The sequence below is a fragment of the Oncorhynchus keta genome, unplaced genomic scaffold (genome assembly GCF_023373465.1).
Source record: "Oncorhynchus keta strain PuntledgeMale-10-30-2019 unplaced genomic scaffold, Oket_V2 Un_contig_3733_pilon_pilon, whole genome shotgun sequence".
NCBI classification, from domain to species: domain Eukaryota; kingdom Metazoa; phylum Chordata; class Actinopteri; order Salmoniformes; family Salmonidae; genus Oncorhynchus; species Oncorhynchus keta.
Window position 1 is genome coordinate 57,811 of NW_026287400.1, and position 16,037 is coordinate 73,847.

Below are 16,037 nucleotides of genomic sequence, written 5' to 3' on the forward strand. Positions count from 1 at the left end.
CAACAAGTCAGATTTTTAAAATGCTTTTCGGCGAAAGCATGAGAAGCTATTATCTGATAGCATGTAACACCCCAAAAGACCCGCAGGGGACGTAAACAAAATAATTAGCATAGTCGTCGCTACACAAACCGCACAAATAAAATATAAAACATTCATTACCTTTGACCATCTTCTTTGTTGGCACTCCTAGATGTCCCATAATCACTATTGTTTTTTTTCTCGATTAAATCGGTCCATATATAGCCTAGATATCGATCTATGATGACTGTGTGATAAACAAAAAAAAATAGTGTCTTGTAACATCATTTTTTTAAATGAAAAAAGTTGACGATAAACTTTCACAAAACACTTCGAAATACTTTTGTAATGCAACTTTAGGTATTAGTACACGTTAATAAGCGACCAAATTGATCACGAGGCGATGTATATTCTTTAGCTGTCCGTCTGGACATAATGTCCGGTAAATCTCAACCAAAATATCCGGTCGGAGACTTGAACAAATGGCTTGTCTCTTCTTCGTTTGACCAAGAAACAAAGCCTAGGCAAATGACAAGACTGTTGACATCGTGTGGAAGCTGTAGGTATTGCAACCTCAGCCCCATTTATTGTGGTTCGCCTTTATCAATGGGTTGAAGTGGCGGATGGATATATATTTCCATTTTCAGTGATCAGATTTTCCTGCGCTTTTCGATGAAACGCACGTTCTGTTATAGTCACAGCCGTGATTTAACCAGTTTTATAAACGTCTGAGTGTTTTCTATCCACACATACTAATCATATGCATATACTATATTCCTGGCATGAGCAGCAGGGCGCTGAAATGTTGCGCGATTTTTAACAGAATGTTCGAAAAAGTAGGGGGTAGGAGTAACAGGTTAACTAGTCTGTTTATGTAAAGTTCTGTGTGGGTCCATCTACTGGGAGGTGGTTAACTAGTCTGTTTATGTAAAGTTCTGTGTGGGTCCATCTACTGGGAGGTGGTTAACTAGTCTGTATATATAATGTTCTGTGTGGAGTCCATCTACTGGGAGGTGGTTAACTAGTCTGTATATATAAAGTTCTGTGTGGGTCCGTCTACTGGGAGGTGGTTAACTAGTCTTTATATATAAAGTTCTGTGTTCCATCTACTGGGAGGTGGTTAACTAGTCTGTTTATGTAACGTTCTGTGTGGGTCCATCTACTGGGAGGTGGTTAACTAGTCTGTATATATAATGTTCTGTGGAGTCCATCTACTGGGAGGTGGTTAACTAGTCTGTATATATAAAGTTCTCTGTGGAGTCCATCTACTGGGAGGTGGTTAACTAGTCTTTATATATAAAGTTCTCTGTGGAGTCCATCTACTGGGAGGTGGTTAACTAGTCTGTATATATAAAGTTCTCTGTGGAGTCCATCTACTGGGAGGTGGTTAACTAGTCTGTATATATAAAGTTCTCTGTGGAGTCCATCTACTGGGAGGTGGTTAACTAGTCTGTATATATAAAGTTCTCTGTGGAGTCCATCTACTGGGAGGTGGTTAACTAGTCTGTATATATAAAGTTCTCTGTGGAGTCCATCTACTGGGAGGTGGTTAACTAGTCTGTATATATAATGTTCTGTGGAGTCCATCTACTGGGAGGTGGTTAACTAGTCTGTATATATAAAGTTCGGTGTTCCATCTACTGGGAGGTGGTTAACTAGTCTGTATATATAAAGTTCTGTGTGGGGTCCATCTACAGTTGATAATTATATTAATTTAAATGCTAATCCTTTGCATATGAACATTGACTCATTCAGGACAAATTGCAATCAATATATATTTACACCCAATCTGTCGTCATGATTTCTGTTGGAATCCGGTCCTTCTGTGGAGAGTCAGTTCATCAGTGTCTCTCTCTCTGCTTCCCTCAAAGTATATTTCAGAGTACCATTCAGAAATGTTCTCATAGAATAGCTGTTTCGGGGTTGTCGGTCTTCGCATCAGGTTGACATAATTTATAGCAGCAGACTAGTTATTTATCTCTAAGATTTGCTCATATTCTGTCGGTATCGATAGTCTCAGATTTGAACCATTTCCACCCGTGTAGCTGTGGTTAGGAATTCAACAACCATTTCAACCTTATACTGAGGTTTTTAGGTCTAAACTTAACCTGTACCCCATCAGTGTCAAATACAGTTCTCTTTCTTTAACCTGTTAGTCCTCTAGGGGCAGTATTTCATTTTTGGATAAAAAGACGTGCCCATTTTAAGCGCAATATTTTGTCACGAAAAAGATGCTCGACTATGCTTGGAATTGATAGTTTTGGAAAGAAGACACTCTTACGTTTCCAGAACTGCAAAGATTTTCACTGTGAGTGCTTTATAACAAAAAGCTTCAGGCAAAACCAAGATGTTTGAGCGACCAGGAAATGAACAGGATTTCTGAAGGTACGTTTTCCATGATCGCCTTATATGGCTGTGAATGCGACAGGAATGAACGGACACTTTCTAGCGTTTCCCCAAGGTGTCTGCAGCATTGTGACGTATTTGTAGGCATATCATTGGAAGATTGACCATAAGAGACCATTGACCATGCCAAGTGTCCCGCACGGTGTCTGCGTGGAAATTGGTGCGCAAAAGTCAGCTACCAGTATTTTTCCATCCGAATCAGAGAACAAAGAAGGCTTCTAGGACTGCCATTTCAATGAAGAGATATATGACAAAACACCTTGAGGATTGATTCAAACAACGTTTTCCATGTTTCAGTCGATATTATGGAGTTAATTCGGGAAAAAGTTTGACGTGTAGGTGACTGAATTTTCGGTTAGTTTCGGTAGCCAAATGCATAGTAACAAAACGGAACGATGTGTCCTACACAAGAATCTTTCAGGAAAAACTGGACATCTGCTATGTAACTGAGAGTCTCCTCATTGAAACATCTGAAGTTCTTCAAAGGTAAATTATTTTATTTGATCCCTTTGCTGGTTTTTGTGAATATGTTGTGTGCTAAATGCTAACGCTAAATGCTAAGCTAGCTATCACCACTCTTACACAAATTATTGATTTTCTCTGGTCCTAAAGCATATTTTGAAAATCTGAGACGACAGTATTGTTAAGAAAAGGATAAGCTTGAGAGCAGGCATATTTATTTAATTTCATTTGCGATTTTTAGAAATTGCTAATGTTGCGTTATGGTAATGAGCTTGAGGCTGTAGTAACGCGACCGCATGCGGGATGGGGCGGACTATGAGGTTAAAGATTTGACCTTACATCATTTCACAAATAGTTTAATCTTTACTCATTCATTTTATACAATAATGAGATGCAAACCCCATAATTGAGAAACGTATATATTCAGATATATTCAGATATATTCAGATATATAGTTATGTGTGTTTCCTGTCCTCTCTGAGGTCACCAAAATGAAACACGTCGGGTCGCCAACATTTATTTATCGCAGAGAGACTAGAAAACAACTGTGGAACAATATTAAACCTCGATAATGAATATATAGTTAATCTGTAGTCTAGGACCCTATAAATGTAAGGAGGGAGGGGTCTTATAACCCCTCCCCTTCTATTAATGCAACATAATCAATTATAATAATACATCAAACATTTGGTACAGCTATTATCTATCTAGCTCTCTGGTATCAAATTCCCATTTTGGGGATTTAGGAGTTTGACATGTGAAATCCTTGTTCTCTGTATGTGTCTCCATACTGCATGGCCAGGGGGAGAGAGTCTGCGCCAGGAATTTACGACCTGAGAACAGAACCTGGGTGTAGGAGAACCCAGAAAGGACACACGTCATGACAGTGTGTTCTGTGTGTAGAGTGTGTATGTAGCATGTGTGTGTCCAGTGTGTGTGTGTCCAGTGTGAGTGTGAGTCTGTGTTCTGTGTGTGAGTGTGTCCAGTGTGTGTGTGTGAGTGTGTGTCCAGTGTGTGTGAGTGTGTGTACAGTGTGTGTGAGTGTGTGTCCAATGTGTGTGTGTGTGGTGTCCAGTGTGTGTGTTTGAGTGTGCGTCCAGTGTGTGTGTGTGTGTGTGTGTGTGTGTGTGTGTGTGTGTGTGTGTGTGTGTGTGTGTGTGTGTGTGTGTGTGTGTGTGTGTGTGTGTGTGTGTGTCCAGTGTGTGTGTGTGTGTCCAATGTGTGCGTGTGTCCAGTGTGTGCGTGTGTCCAGTGTGTGCGTGTGAGTTCGGTGTGTGTACAGAATGTGTGTGTGCGTGTCCGTCAAGAGTGTGCATCCAGGGGTGTGTGTGTGTGTGTGTGTCCAGTGAGTGTTACCATGGTTATTATTTACAGGGACACTGAGGAGTTAAAGTCATTATAAACCCTAAACCCTGGATAGAGGGGCTCAGTGAATGTGGAGGTGAATGTGATCAGGTGGGTCAGTGTGTGTCTGTGATTCCAGTGTGTCTGTGATTCCAGTGTGTGTGTCCAGCAGGTGTGTGTCCAGTGTGTGTGTGTGTGTGTGTGTGTCCAGTGTGTGTCCAGTGTGTGTGTGTGTCAGGTTATTATTTCAGGGACACTGAGGACTCAATATCCCAAAGCCTAAATGCTGGATAGAGGGGCTCAGTGAATGTGGAGGTGAATGTGATCAGGTGGGTCAGTGTGTCAGAGGAGGCTCTATAGAAGGACAGAGTGCCGGCTGGCCAGTCCAGATACACTCCTACTCTGTGGGAGCTGGAGGAGGGGACGTCTATGAGAGTGAGATTATATTTGTGACAGGCATAGTAACGGTTGTCATAGCAGAACAGACTCCAGGACTTGTCATTGGCTCCAAGACAACATTCAAGATCCCCTCTTCCCTCCTGCTGATTCCATTATATGTCACTCCTATATCAGCCATGCTCCCACTCCACTCTACCTCCCAGTAACAGCGCCCAGTCAGACCCTCGCTACAAAGCACCTGTCGACAGTCCTCAAATCTCTCTGGGTGATCAGGATACGGCTGCTCCTCTCTCCTACATGTCACCTTTCTGTTCTCCTCAGACAGAGAGAGGTGTCTGTTTACTGTGTTTAGGTCCAGTGTGAGATCACAGACATCTGATGGATGAAACCAGACACAATATTAGAAATCATCATCATCCACATTAGAATGTTAACTCACTTTTCACTAATTCATTTAATGTAGATGTTTCTAGGTATCAAAAGGAGAAGTTAAGGTAACTTGAGACTTGTAGAATGATCATATGTTATACTGTATGGTAATATAAAACACACTTATTCCCATTAATTACACACACACACACACACACACACACACACACACACACACACACACACACACACACACACACACACACACACACACACACACACACACACACACACACACACACACACACACACACACAAACACACACACACACACACATTTCGTATGTAACACACACACACACACACATTGTCAAATCAACTCTTTATAAACGTTGATGTCCCTGATTTCTGCTTCTGTAGAACTACAGCTGATATTTAATATGACCAAGTAAGTAATGATGGTGGTCTTTGACTTTGACTTAACTTGAATTAAGACTTATTCTTAGTCAAATTCTTCACAGCAGTCAACACTCACATTTTCTAAGTCCAGATTTCATTCTGTTCTCTCCACCATGTTCCACACTGTAGCGGTAAGCAGAAGGACAGACAGTCATTGAGGAATACACATGAACTCACACACACACATGCGCACACACACACACACGCACGCACGCATGCACGCACACACACACACACGGTCAAGCGTGACACACGGTCAATGTTTGTCTGTGTGTGTCCAGCATGTGTGTGTGTGTCGAGTGTGTGTGTCCAGTGTGTGTGTCCAGTGTGTGTGTGTGTGTGTGTGAGTGTGTCCAGTGTTTGTGTGTGTCCAGTGTGTGTGTTTGTGTCCAGTATGTGTGTGTGTCAGGTGCGCGTGTGTGTGTCCAGTGTGTGCGCGTGTGTGCGTGTATATGTCCAGTGTGTTTGTGTGTGTGTCCAGTGTGTGTGTGTGTGTGTGTGTAATTCCAGTGTGTGTTTCACATACACATACATAGGAACACACTGGACACACAGGACACACACTCACACCCAGTCAGCATATAACTTTGTCCAAGTGGTGGTAAGAATGCTTGTCTTAACCAGCCTGATAAGTCAAACATGTCTGATATGAACATTGACATAAACCCTCTACATACTTGAGTTTCTCCAGTCTGCAGTGTGGATCCTCCAGTCCAGCAGAGAGCAGTCTGACTCCTGAGTCTCCTGGGTGATTGTAGCTCAGGTCCAGCTCGCTCAGGTGTGAGGGGTTTGACCTCAGAGCTGAGACCAGAGAAGCACAGCCTTCCTCTGTGACTAGACAGCCTGACAGCCTGCAAAGAGTCAAATCATATTAAAATCACACTGATATTCTTCGGTGGTGAGAATAGTGACAGTATATATTTTCAACATATTCAGATATATCAGTGTCCTGAAAGCTGCCGTATCTATTAATAAATTAACATATCATTATTATAAATGATCAAAGTATTGCCTGTTTTTGTAGAGAAAGAAATATATAGTACGAATATGTGAGTAGACTGACCAGACCAGTTTAAAAAGCAGTATCAGTCAAAAGACAGACAGTGAGGAATCAGATTTAGATTGTATTGAGTATACAGTCCTCACCATATCTATTTAGACAGTGAGGTATCAGATTTAGATTGTATTGAGTATACAGTCCACACCATATCTATTTAGACAGTGAGGTATCAGATTTAGATTGTATTGAGTATACAGTCCACACCATATCTATTTAGACAGTGAGGTATCAGATTTAGATTGTATTGAGTATACAGTCCACACCATATCTATTTAGACAGTGAGGTATCAGATTTAGATTGTATTGAGTATACAGTCCACACCATATCTATTTAGACAGTGAGGTATCAGATTTAGATTGTATTGAGTATACAGTCCACACCATATCTATTTAGACAGTGAGGTATCAGATTTAGATTGTATTGAGTATACAGTCCACACCATATCTATTTAGACAGTGAGGTATCAGATTTAGATTGTATTGAGTATACAGTCCACACCATATCTATTTAGACAGTGAGGTATCAGATTTAGATTGTATTGAGTATACAGTCCACACCATATCTATTTAGACAGTGAGGTATCAGATTTAGATTGTATTGAGTATACAGTCCACACCATATCTATTTAGACAGTGAGGTATCAGATTTAGATTGTATTGAGTATACAGTCCACACCATATCTATTTAGACAGTGAGGTATCAGATTTAGATTGTATTGAGTATACAGTCCACACCATATCTATTTAGACAGTGAGGTATCAGATTTAGATTGTATTGAGTATACAGTCCTCACCATATCTATTTAGACAGTGAGGTATCAGATTTAGATTGTATTGAGTATACAGTCCACACCATATCTATTTAGACAGTGAGGTATCAGATTTAGATTGTATTGAGTATACAGTCCACACCATATCTATTTAGACAGTGAGGTATCAGATTTAGATTGTGTTGAGTATACAGTCCACACCATATCTATTTAGACAGTGAAACTAACATTTTAAATGTTTCTCTGTACACCAACATTTTGGATTTGAGATCAAATGTTTCATATGAGGTGACAGTATATAATGTCACCTTTTATTTGAGGGTATTTAAATTTTTAAATTTTTAAATTTTATTTCACCTTTATTTAACCAGGTAGGCTAGTTGAGAACAAGTTCTCATTTGCAACTGCGACCTGGCCAAGATAAAGCATAGCAGTGTGAACAGACAACACAGAGTTACACATGGAGTAAACAATAAACAAGTCAATAACACAGTAGAAAAAAAGGGGAGTCTATATACATTGTGTGCAAAAGGCATGAGGAGGTAGGCGAAAAATTACAATTTTGCAGATTAACACTGGAGTGATAAATGATCAGATGGTAATGTACAGGTAGAGATATTGGTGTGCAAAAGAGCAGAAAAGTAACTAAATAAAAACAGTATGGGGATGAGGTAGGTAAAAATGGGTGGGCTATTTACCGATAGACTATGTACAGCTGCAGCGATCAGTTAGCTGCTTAGATAGCAGATGTTTGAAGTTGGTGAGGGAGATAAAAGTCTCCAACTTCAGCCATTTTTGCAATTCGTTCCAGTCACAGGCAGCAAGAGCAACATCATTGATATATACAGAGAAAAGAGTCGGCCCGAGGATTGAACCCTGTGGCACCCCCATAGAGACTGCCATAGGACCGGACAGCATGCCCTCCGAGTTGACACACTGAACTCTGTCTGCAAAGTAATTGGTGAACCAGGCAAGGCAGTCATCCGAACAACCGAGGCTACTGAGTCTGCCGATAAGAATATGGTGATTGACAGAGTCGAAAGCCTTGGCAAGGTCGATGAAGACGGCTGCACAGCACTGTCTTTTATCGATGGCGGTTATGATATCATTTAGTACCTTGAGCGTGGCTGAGGTGCACCCGTGACCGGCTCGGAAACCAGATTGCACAGCGGAGGAGGTACGGTGGAATTCGAGATGGTCAGTGACCTGTTTGTTGACTTGGCTTTCGAAGACCTTAGATAGGCAGGGCAGGATGGATATAGGTCTGTAACAGTTTGGGTCCAGGGTGTCTCCCCCTTTGAAGAGGGGGATGACTGCGGCAGCTTTCCAATCCTTGGGGATCTCAGACGATATGAAAGAGAGGTTGAACAGGCTGGTAATAGGGGTTGCGACAATGGCGGCGGATAGTTTCAGAAATAGAGTGTCCAGATTGTCAAGCCCAGCTGATTTGTACGGGTCCAGGTTTTGCAGCTCTTTCAGAACATCTGCTATCTGGATTTGGGTAAAGGAGAACCTGGAGAGGCTTGGGAGAGTAGCTGCAGGGGGGCGGAGCTGTTGGCCGAGATTAGAGTAGCCAGGCGGAAGGCATGGCCAGCCGTTGAGAAATGCTTGTTGAAGTTTTCGATAATAATGGATTCATCTGTAGTGACCGTGTTACCTAGCCTCAGTGCAGTGGGCAGCTGGGAGGAGGTGCTCTTGTTCTCCATGGACTTCACAGTGTCCCAGTTGGTCAGGATGACGTCTATGAGGGTGCCCTTGTTTACAAATGTAGGGTTGTACCTGGTGGGTTCCTTGATGATTTGTGTGAGATTGAGGGCATCAAGCTTAGATTGTAGGACTTCCGGGGTGTTAAGCATATCCCAGTTTAGGTCACCTAACGTAACAAACTCTGAAGCTAGATGGGGGCGATCAATTCACAAATGGTGTCCAGGGCACAGCTGGGAGCTGAGGGGGGTCGGGAGCAGGCGGCAACAGTGAGAGACTAATTTCTGGAGAGAGTCATTTTCAAAATTAGTAGTTCGAACTGTTTGGGTATGGACCTGGAAAGTATGACATTACTTTGCAGGCTATCTCTGCAGTAGACTGCAACTCCTCCCCCTTTGGCAGTTATATCTTGACGGAAAATGTTATAGTTGGGTATGGAAATCTCAGAATTTTTGGTGGCCTTCCTGAGCCAGGATTCAGACACGGCAAGGACATCAGGGTTAGCAGAGTGTGCTAAAGCAGTAAGTAAAACAAACTTAGGGAGGAGGCTTCTGATGTTGACATGCATGAAACCAAGGCTTTACATATCTGTTTCACCATTTAGAGAAATAAAAGCACTTTATGTATCTAGTCCCCCATTTGAAGAAGTCATAAATATTCTGACCAACTCACTTATAGTCTATTAAAGTAGTCAAAAGTTTAGTATTTGGTCCCATATTCTTTGAACACAATGACTACATCAAGCCTGTGATGCCATCATTGAGAAAGATCATGAATTAATCATGAATAATAATGAGTGAGGGAGTTAGAGGCTACAACAAAACATACTAACCTCTCACCATTAACCTCAAATAAAAGGTGACACTCTGTACTGTCTCCTAATTTGAAACATTCTATCTCAAATCGAAAATGCTGGAGCACAGCACCAAATTTAAAACTGTACGCTTCACTGTCCAAACACATATGGTGTCTGGTAAACACATGTGGATCTGGTGAACAGTTATCACTTGTTGACCAACTACAGGAATACTGACCTCAGAGTCTCCAGTTTACAGTGGGGATTCCCCAGTCCATCAGAGAGCAGCTTCACTCCTGAATCCTTCAGGTCATTGTTACTCAGATCCAGCTCTCTCAGGTGTGAGGGGTTTGACCTCAGAGCTGAGACCAGAGAAGCACAGCCTTCCTCTGTGACTCCACAGTCTGACAGCCTGCAAAGAGATCATCATGACTTCACAAACACACTGTTCATTTAACACCAGTAGTGTAGAAGGACAATTTCAGATGCATTTGGTTTATTCTCTCAAACAGGATATATTCATGTTCCGTCTCCTAGAATTGTACGATCATAATGTTATGTAATGTGAAAATCAATTAATTGGCATAACAAATTATTCAATAATAAATAGTTTTTGATCAACTGAATATTTCTTCCTCATGATTAGTTCTTATATGTCATTTTATTTACTCACAGAACAGCTCTGGAGGCTTTGACCACTGGCAGCAGCCTCAGAAGACCTTCCTCTGATCTGGAGTATTTCTTCAGGTCAAACACATCCAGCTCCTTTTCTGAAGTCAGCAACACAAAGACCAGAGCTGACCACTGTGCAGGTGACAGTTTGACTTCAGAGAGACTTCCATAGCTCAGGTAGCTTTGGATCTCCTCCACTAGAGAATGGTCATTCAGTTCATTCAGACAGTGGAACAGATTGATGCTCCTCTCTGGAGAGAGATTCTTCCTGATCTTCTCCTTGATGTACTTGACTGTTTCTTCATGGCTCTGTGAGCTGCTTCTTGTCTTTGTCAGTAGACCTCGTAAGTGCTTCTGATTGGACTCCAGTGAGAGGCCCAGAAGGAAGCGGAGGAAAAGGTCCAGGTTTCCTGTCTCACTTTGTAAAGCTTTATCCACAGCACTCTTGTAGACAGTAACTTCAGTAACTTTAGGCTTCTCTCTGAAGAGCGACAAAAAGTATCTGAACATTGATTGAGGTTTGTCCATTAGATTCTCATTGTTGTTGATGAATGAGAGGAACACATATACAGCAGCCAGAAACTCCTGAATGCTCAGATGCATGAAGCAGTACACCTTGTCCTGGTACAGCACACATTCCTCTTTAAAGAGCTGTGTGCACAATCCTGAGTACACTGTGGCTTCATTGACATCAATGCCAGCTTCTTTCAGGTCTTCTTCATAGAAAATCAGATTGCCCTTCACAAGCTGTTGAAAAGCCAGTTTTCCCAGTGACAGAATGCTCTCTTTATTCCAGTGTGGACCTGTCTCTTCTTTCCCAAGATACTTTTCATTCTTCTGTTTGGTATGAAACACCACAAGGTGTGTGTACATCTCAGTCAGAGTCTTGGGCATCTCTTCTCTCTCATGTTTCAGCATGTGTTCAAGGACTGTTGCAGAAATCCAACAGAAGACTGGAATGTGGCACATGATGTGGAGGCTCCTTGATGTCTTTATGTGTGAGATGATTCTGTTGGCCAGGTCCTCATCACTGAATCTCTTCCTGAAGTACTCCTTCTTCTGTGGGTCATTGAACCCTCGTACCTCTGTCACCTGGTCAACACACCCTGAAGGGATCTTATTGGCTGCTGCAGGTCGGGTAGTTATCCAGAGGAGAGCAGAGGGAAGCAGATTTCCCCTGATGAGATTTGTCAGCAGAACATCCATTGAGGTTGACTCTGTGACGTCACAACAGATCTTGTTCTTCTGGAAGTCTAGGGGCAGTCGGCACTCATCCAGACCATCAAAGATGAACAGAACTTTGTACTTGTCATAGTTGGAGATTCTTGATTGTTTGGTTTCCATTGAGAAGTGATTGAGAAGTTCAATCAAAGTGTGTTTTTCCTCTTTCATCAAATTCAGCTCCCGAAAAGGAAATGAAAATACAAATTGGACATCCTGATTTGCTTTTCCTTCAGCCCAGTCCAGAATGAACTTCTGCACAGAGACTGTTTTTCCAATGCCAGCGACTCCTTTGTCAGCACAGTTCTGATAGGTTTGTCTTGTCCAGTTAAGGGTTTGAAGATGTCGTTACATTTGATTGCAGTCTCTGGTCTTGCTTGTTTCCTGGTTGTTGTCTCAATCTGTCTCAGCTCATGTTCATTATTGACCTCTCCTGTTCCACCCTCTGTGATGTAGAGCTCTGTGTAGATGTTATTGAGAAGTGTTGGGTTTCCTTGTTTAGCGATCCCCTCAAATACACATTGAAACTTCTTCTTTAGATTAGATTTGTGTTCACGTTGGCAAATCACAGCAAGCTCATCTGAATGAAGAAATAACATGTACAGTATTGTAGGAATGTTATAAAGTTTTCAATTATAGTTATTTTATAGTAATTTCTTCTCTTAACCTGTTGAACCTATAGGGGCGCTGTGTCATTATTGATAAAAAGCGGTGCCCGTTTTAAGCGCAACATTTTGTCACGAAAAGATGCTCGCTTATGCATGGAATTGACAGCCTTGGAAAGACACAACTCTGACGTCTCCAAAACTGCAAAGATATTATCTGTGAGTGCCCCAGAACTAATGCAACAGGCGAAACTAAGATGAAGTTTCATACAGGAAATGCCCCAGATTCTGAAGGCGCTGTGTTCCAATGTCTCCTTATATGGCTGTGAATGCGCCAGGAATGAGCCTGCCCTTTGTGTCGTTTCTCCAAGGTGTCTGCAGCATTGTGACGTGTTTGTAGGCATTTCATTGGAAGATTGACCATAAGAGACTACATTTACCTGGTGTCCCGCCCGGTGTCCTGTGTGCGTAATCTGTAGGTCCATACGCGTTCCATTTCTTCAGAAGAGAAAGTAAAATGCCACGAAGGATTTTATCGTCGATAGATATGTGAAAAACACCTTGAGGATTGATTCTAAACATCGTTTGCCATGTTTCTGTCGATATTATGGAGTTAATTTGGAAAAAAGTTTGCGTTTTAATGACTTATTATTTTTTTTCCTTACCCAAACGCGATGAACAAAACGGAGCGATTAGTCGACACAAATAATATTTTTTGTAAAACGGAACATTTGCTAACAGAGTCTCCTCATTGAAAACATCCGAAGTTCTTCAAAGGTAAATTATTTTATTTGAATGCTTTTATGGTTTTTGTGAAAATGCTAATGCTAAATGCTATGCTAAATGCTACGTTAGCCATCAATACTGTTACACAAATGCTTGTTTTGCAATGGTTGAGAAGCATATTTTGAAAATCTGAGATGATGTTGTTAACAAAAGGATAAGCTTGAGAGCAAATAGATTAATTTCATTTCATTTGCGATTTTCATGAATAGTTAAAGTTGCGTTATGGTAATGAGCTTGAGGCTGTAGTCACGATACCGGATCCGGGATGGCTCGAAGCAAGAAGTTAACTGACTGTCTAAATGTGTAAATGTTTTCATAATGCATTACAGACTGGTGTGACTGATTACATTATTATTGGTATTATTAATGCTCTCTGTCTGTCTGTCTGTCTGTCTGTCTGTCTGTCTGTCTGTCTGTCTGTCTGTCTGTCTGTCTGTCTGTCTGTCTGTCTGTCTGTCTGTCTGTCTGTCTGTGTGTGTGTCCTTTATCTTCCTCAGTGGGGAAAGAGAGAAATGAAGAAGTACATTTAAAGACGAACGTCGTCCTGAATCATTTCTGCTGACTAATCTCTCCCTCCTTCTCTCTCTCCCTCTCTCTCTCCCTCTGTTCTGACTATCTACCCTCTCTCTCTCTCTCTCCCTCTCCACCTCTCTCTCTCTCTCTCTGCTCTCCCTCCACAGCAACTCATATCTCTAAGAGAGTCACTGATGTCACCCAGCCCATCAGGGCTCAAAGGCCCCCAATTACCAAACATAAAGCAACTCACACACATCCTCTGTCTCTCTTTCCCTCTGTTCTGACTCTCTACCCTCCCCTCTCTCTCTCTCTTTCCCTCTGTTCTGACTCTCTACCCCCCTCTCTCTCTCTCTTTCCCTCTGTTCTGACTCTCTACCCTCCCTCTATCTCTCTCTTTCCCTCTGTTCTGACTCTCTACCCTCCCTCTCTCTCTCTTTCCCTCTGTTCTGACTCTCTCCCTCCCTCTCTCTCTTTCCCTCTGTTCTGAGTCTCTCCATTCCCTCTCTCGCTCTTCCCTCTGTTCTGACTCTCTCCCTCCCGCTCTCTCTCTCCCTCTGTTCTGACTATCTACCCTCTCTCTCTCTCTCTCTCTCTCTCTTCTCTCTGTTCTGACTCTCTACCCTCCCTCTCTCTCTTTCCCTCTGTTCTGACTCTCTACCCTCCCTCTCTCTCTTTCCCTCTGTTCTGACTCTCTACCCTCCCCTCTCTCTCTTTCCCTCTGTTCTGACTCTCTACCCTCCCTCTCCCTCTTTCCCTCTGTTCTGACTCTCTACCCTCCTCTCTCTCTTTCCCTCTGTTCTGACTCTCTCCCCTCCCTCTGTTCTGACTCTCTACCCTCCCTCTCTCTCTTTCCCTCTGTTCTGACTCTACCCTCCCTCTCTCTCTCTCCCTCTGTTCTGACTATCTACCCTCTCTCTCTTTCTCTATTTCCCTCTGTTCTGAGTCTCTCCATTCCCTCTCTCGCTCTTCCCTCTGTTCTGACTCTCTCCCTCCTTCCCCTCTCTCTCTTTCCCTCTGTTCTGACTCTCTCCCTCCCTCCCCTCTCTCTCTCTTTCCCTCTGTTCTGACTCTCTCCCCCCTCTCTCTCTCTCTCCCTCTGTTCTGACTCTCTACCCTCCCTCTCTCTCTTTCCCTCTGTTCTGACTCTCTCCCCTCCCTCTCTCTCTCTTTCCCTCTGTTCTGACTCTCTCCCCCCTCTCTCTCTCTTTCCCTCTGTTCTGACTCTCTCCCCTCTCTCTCTCTTTCCCTCTGTTCTGACTCTCTACCCTCCCTCTCTCTCTCTCTTTCCCTCTGTTCTGACTCTCTACCCTCCCTCTCTCTCTCTCTTTCCCTCTGTTCTGACTCTCTCCCCTCCCTCTCTCTCTCTTTCCCTCTGTTCTGACTCTCTACCCTCCCTCTCTCTCTTCTCCTCTCTCTCTTTCCCTCTCTCTCTCTCCCTCTCTCTCTTTCCCTCTGTTCTGACTATCAACCCTCCCTCTCTCTCTCTTTCCCTCTGTTCTGAGTCTCTCCATTCCCTCTCTCTCTCTTCCCTCTGTTCTGACTCTCTCCCTCCCTCTCTCTCTCTTTCCCTCTGTTCTGACACTCTCCCCTCCCTCCCTCTCTCTTTCCCTCTGTTCTGACTCTCCCCCCTCTCTCTCTCTTTCCCTCTGTTCTGACTCTCTCCCCTCCCCTCTCTCTCTTTCCCTCTGTTCTGACTCTCTCCCCACCCTCTCACTCTTTCCTTCTGTTTTGACTCTATACCCTCCCTCTGTTCTGACTCTCTACCCTCCCCTCTCTCTCTCTCTCTTTCCCTCTGTTCTGACTCTCTACCCTCCCTCTCTCTCTTTCCATCTGTTCTGACTCTCTACCCTCTCTCTCTCTTTCCATCTGTTCTGACTCTCTACCCCTCTCTCTCTTTCCATCTGTTCTGACTCTCTACCCTCCCCCTCTCTCTCTCTTTCCCTCTGTTCTGACTCTCTACCCTCCTCTCTCTCTTTCCCTCTGTTCTGACTCTCTACCCTCCTCTCTCTCTTTCCCTCTGTTCTGACTCTCTCTTTCCCTCCTCTCTCTCTCTTTCCCTCTGTTCTGACTCTCTACCCTCCCTCTCTCTCTCTTTCCCTCTGTTCTGACTCTCTACCCTCCCCTCTCTCTCTTTCCCTCTGTTCTGACTCTCTACCCTCCCTCTCTCTCTTTCCCTCTGTTCTGACTCTCTCCCCTCTCTCTCTCTCTTTCCCTCTGTTCTGACTCTCTACCCTCCCTCTCTCTCTTTCCCTCTGTTCTGACTCTCTACCCTCCCTCTCTCTCTTTCCCTCTGTTCTGACTCTCTACCCTCCCCCTCTCTCTCTTTCCCTCTGTTCTGACTCTCTACCCTCCCTCTCTCTCTTTCCCTCTGTTCTGACTCTCTACCCTCCCTCTCTCTCTTTCCCTCTGTTCTGACTCTCTACCCTCCCTCTCTCTCTCTCTTTCCCTCT

At 43.2% G+C, this 16,037-nt stretch overlaps 1 protein-coding gene across 1 annotated transcript in view; it reads right to left on the minus strand.

Annotated features, from left to right (window-relative positions):
• Positions 1 to 4,374: 4,374 nt before the first annotated feature.
• LOC118383576 (NACHT, LRR and PYD domains-containing protein 12-like) overlaps positions 4,375 to 16,037 on the minus strand; it is a 43,146-nt gene continuing 31,483 nt past the window's right edge. The window contains 4 exon segments of the mRNA XM_052508620.1: positions 4,375 to 5,004; positions 5,534 to 5,580; positions 6,135 to 6,308; positions 10,026 to 10,199. Coding sequence (XP_052364580.1) covers positions 4,658 to 5,004; positions 5,534 to 5,580; positions 6,135 to 6,308; positions 10,026 to 10,199 — 742 coding nt within the window. The 3' untranslated portion in view covers positions 4,375 to 4,657.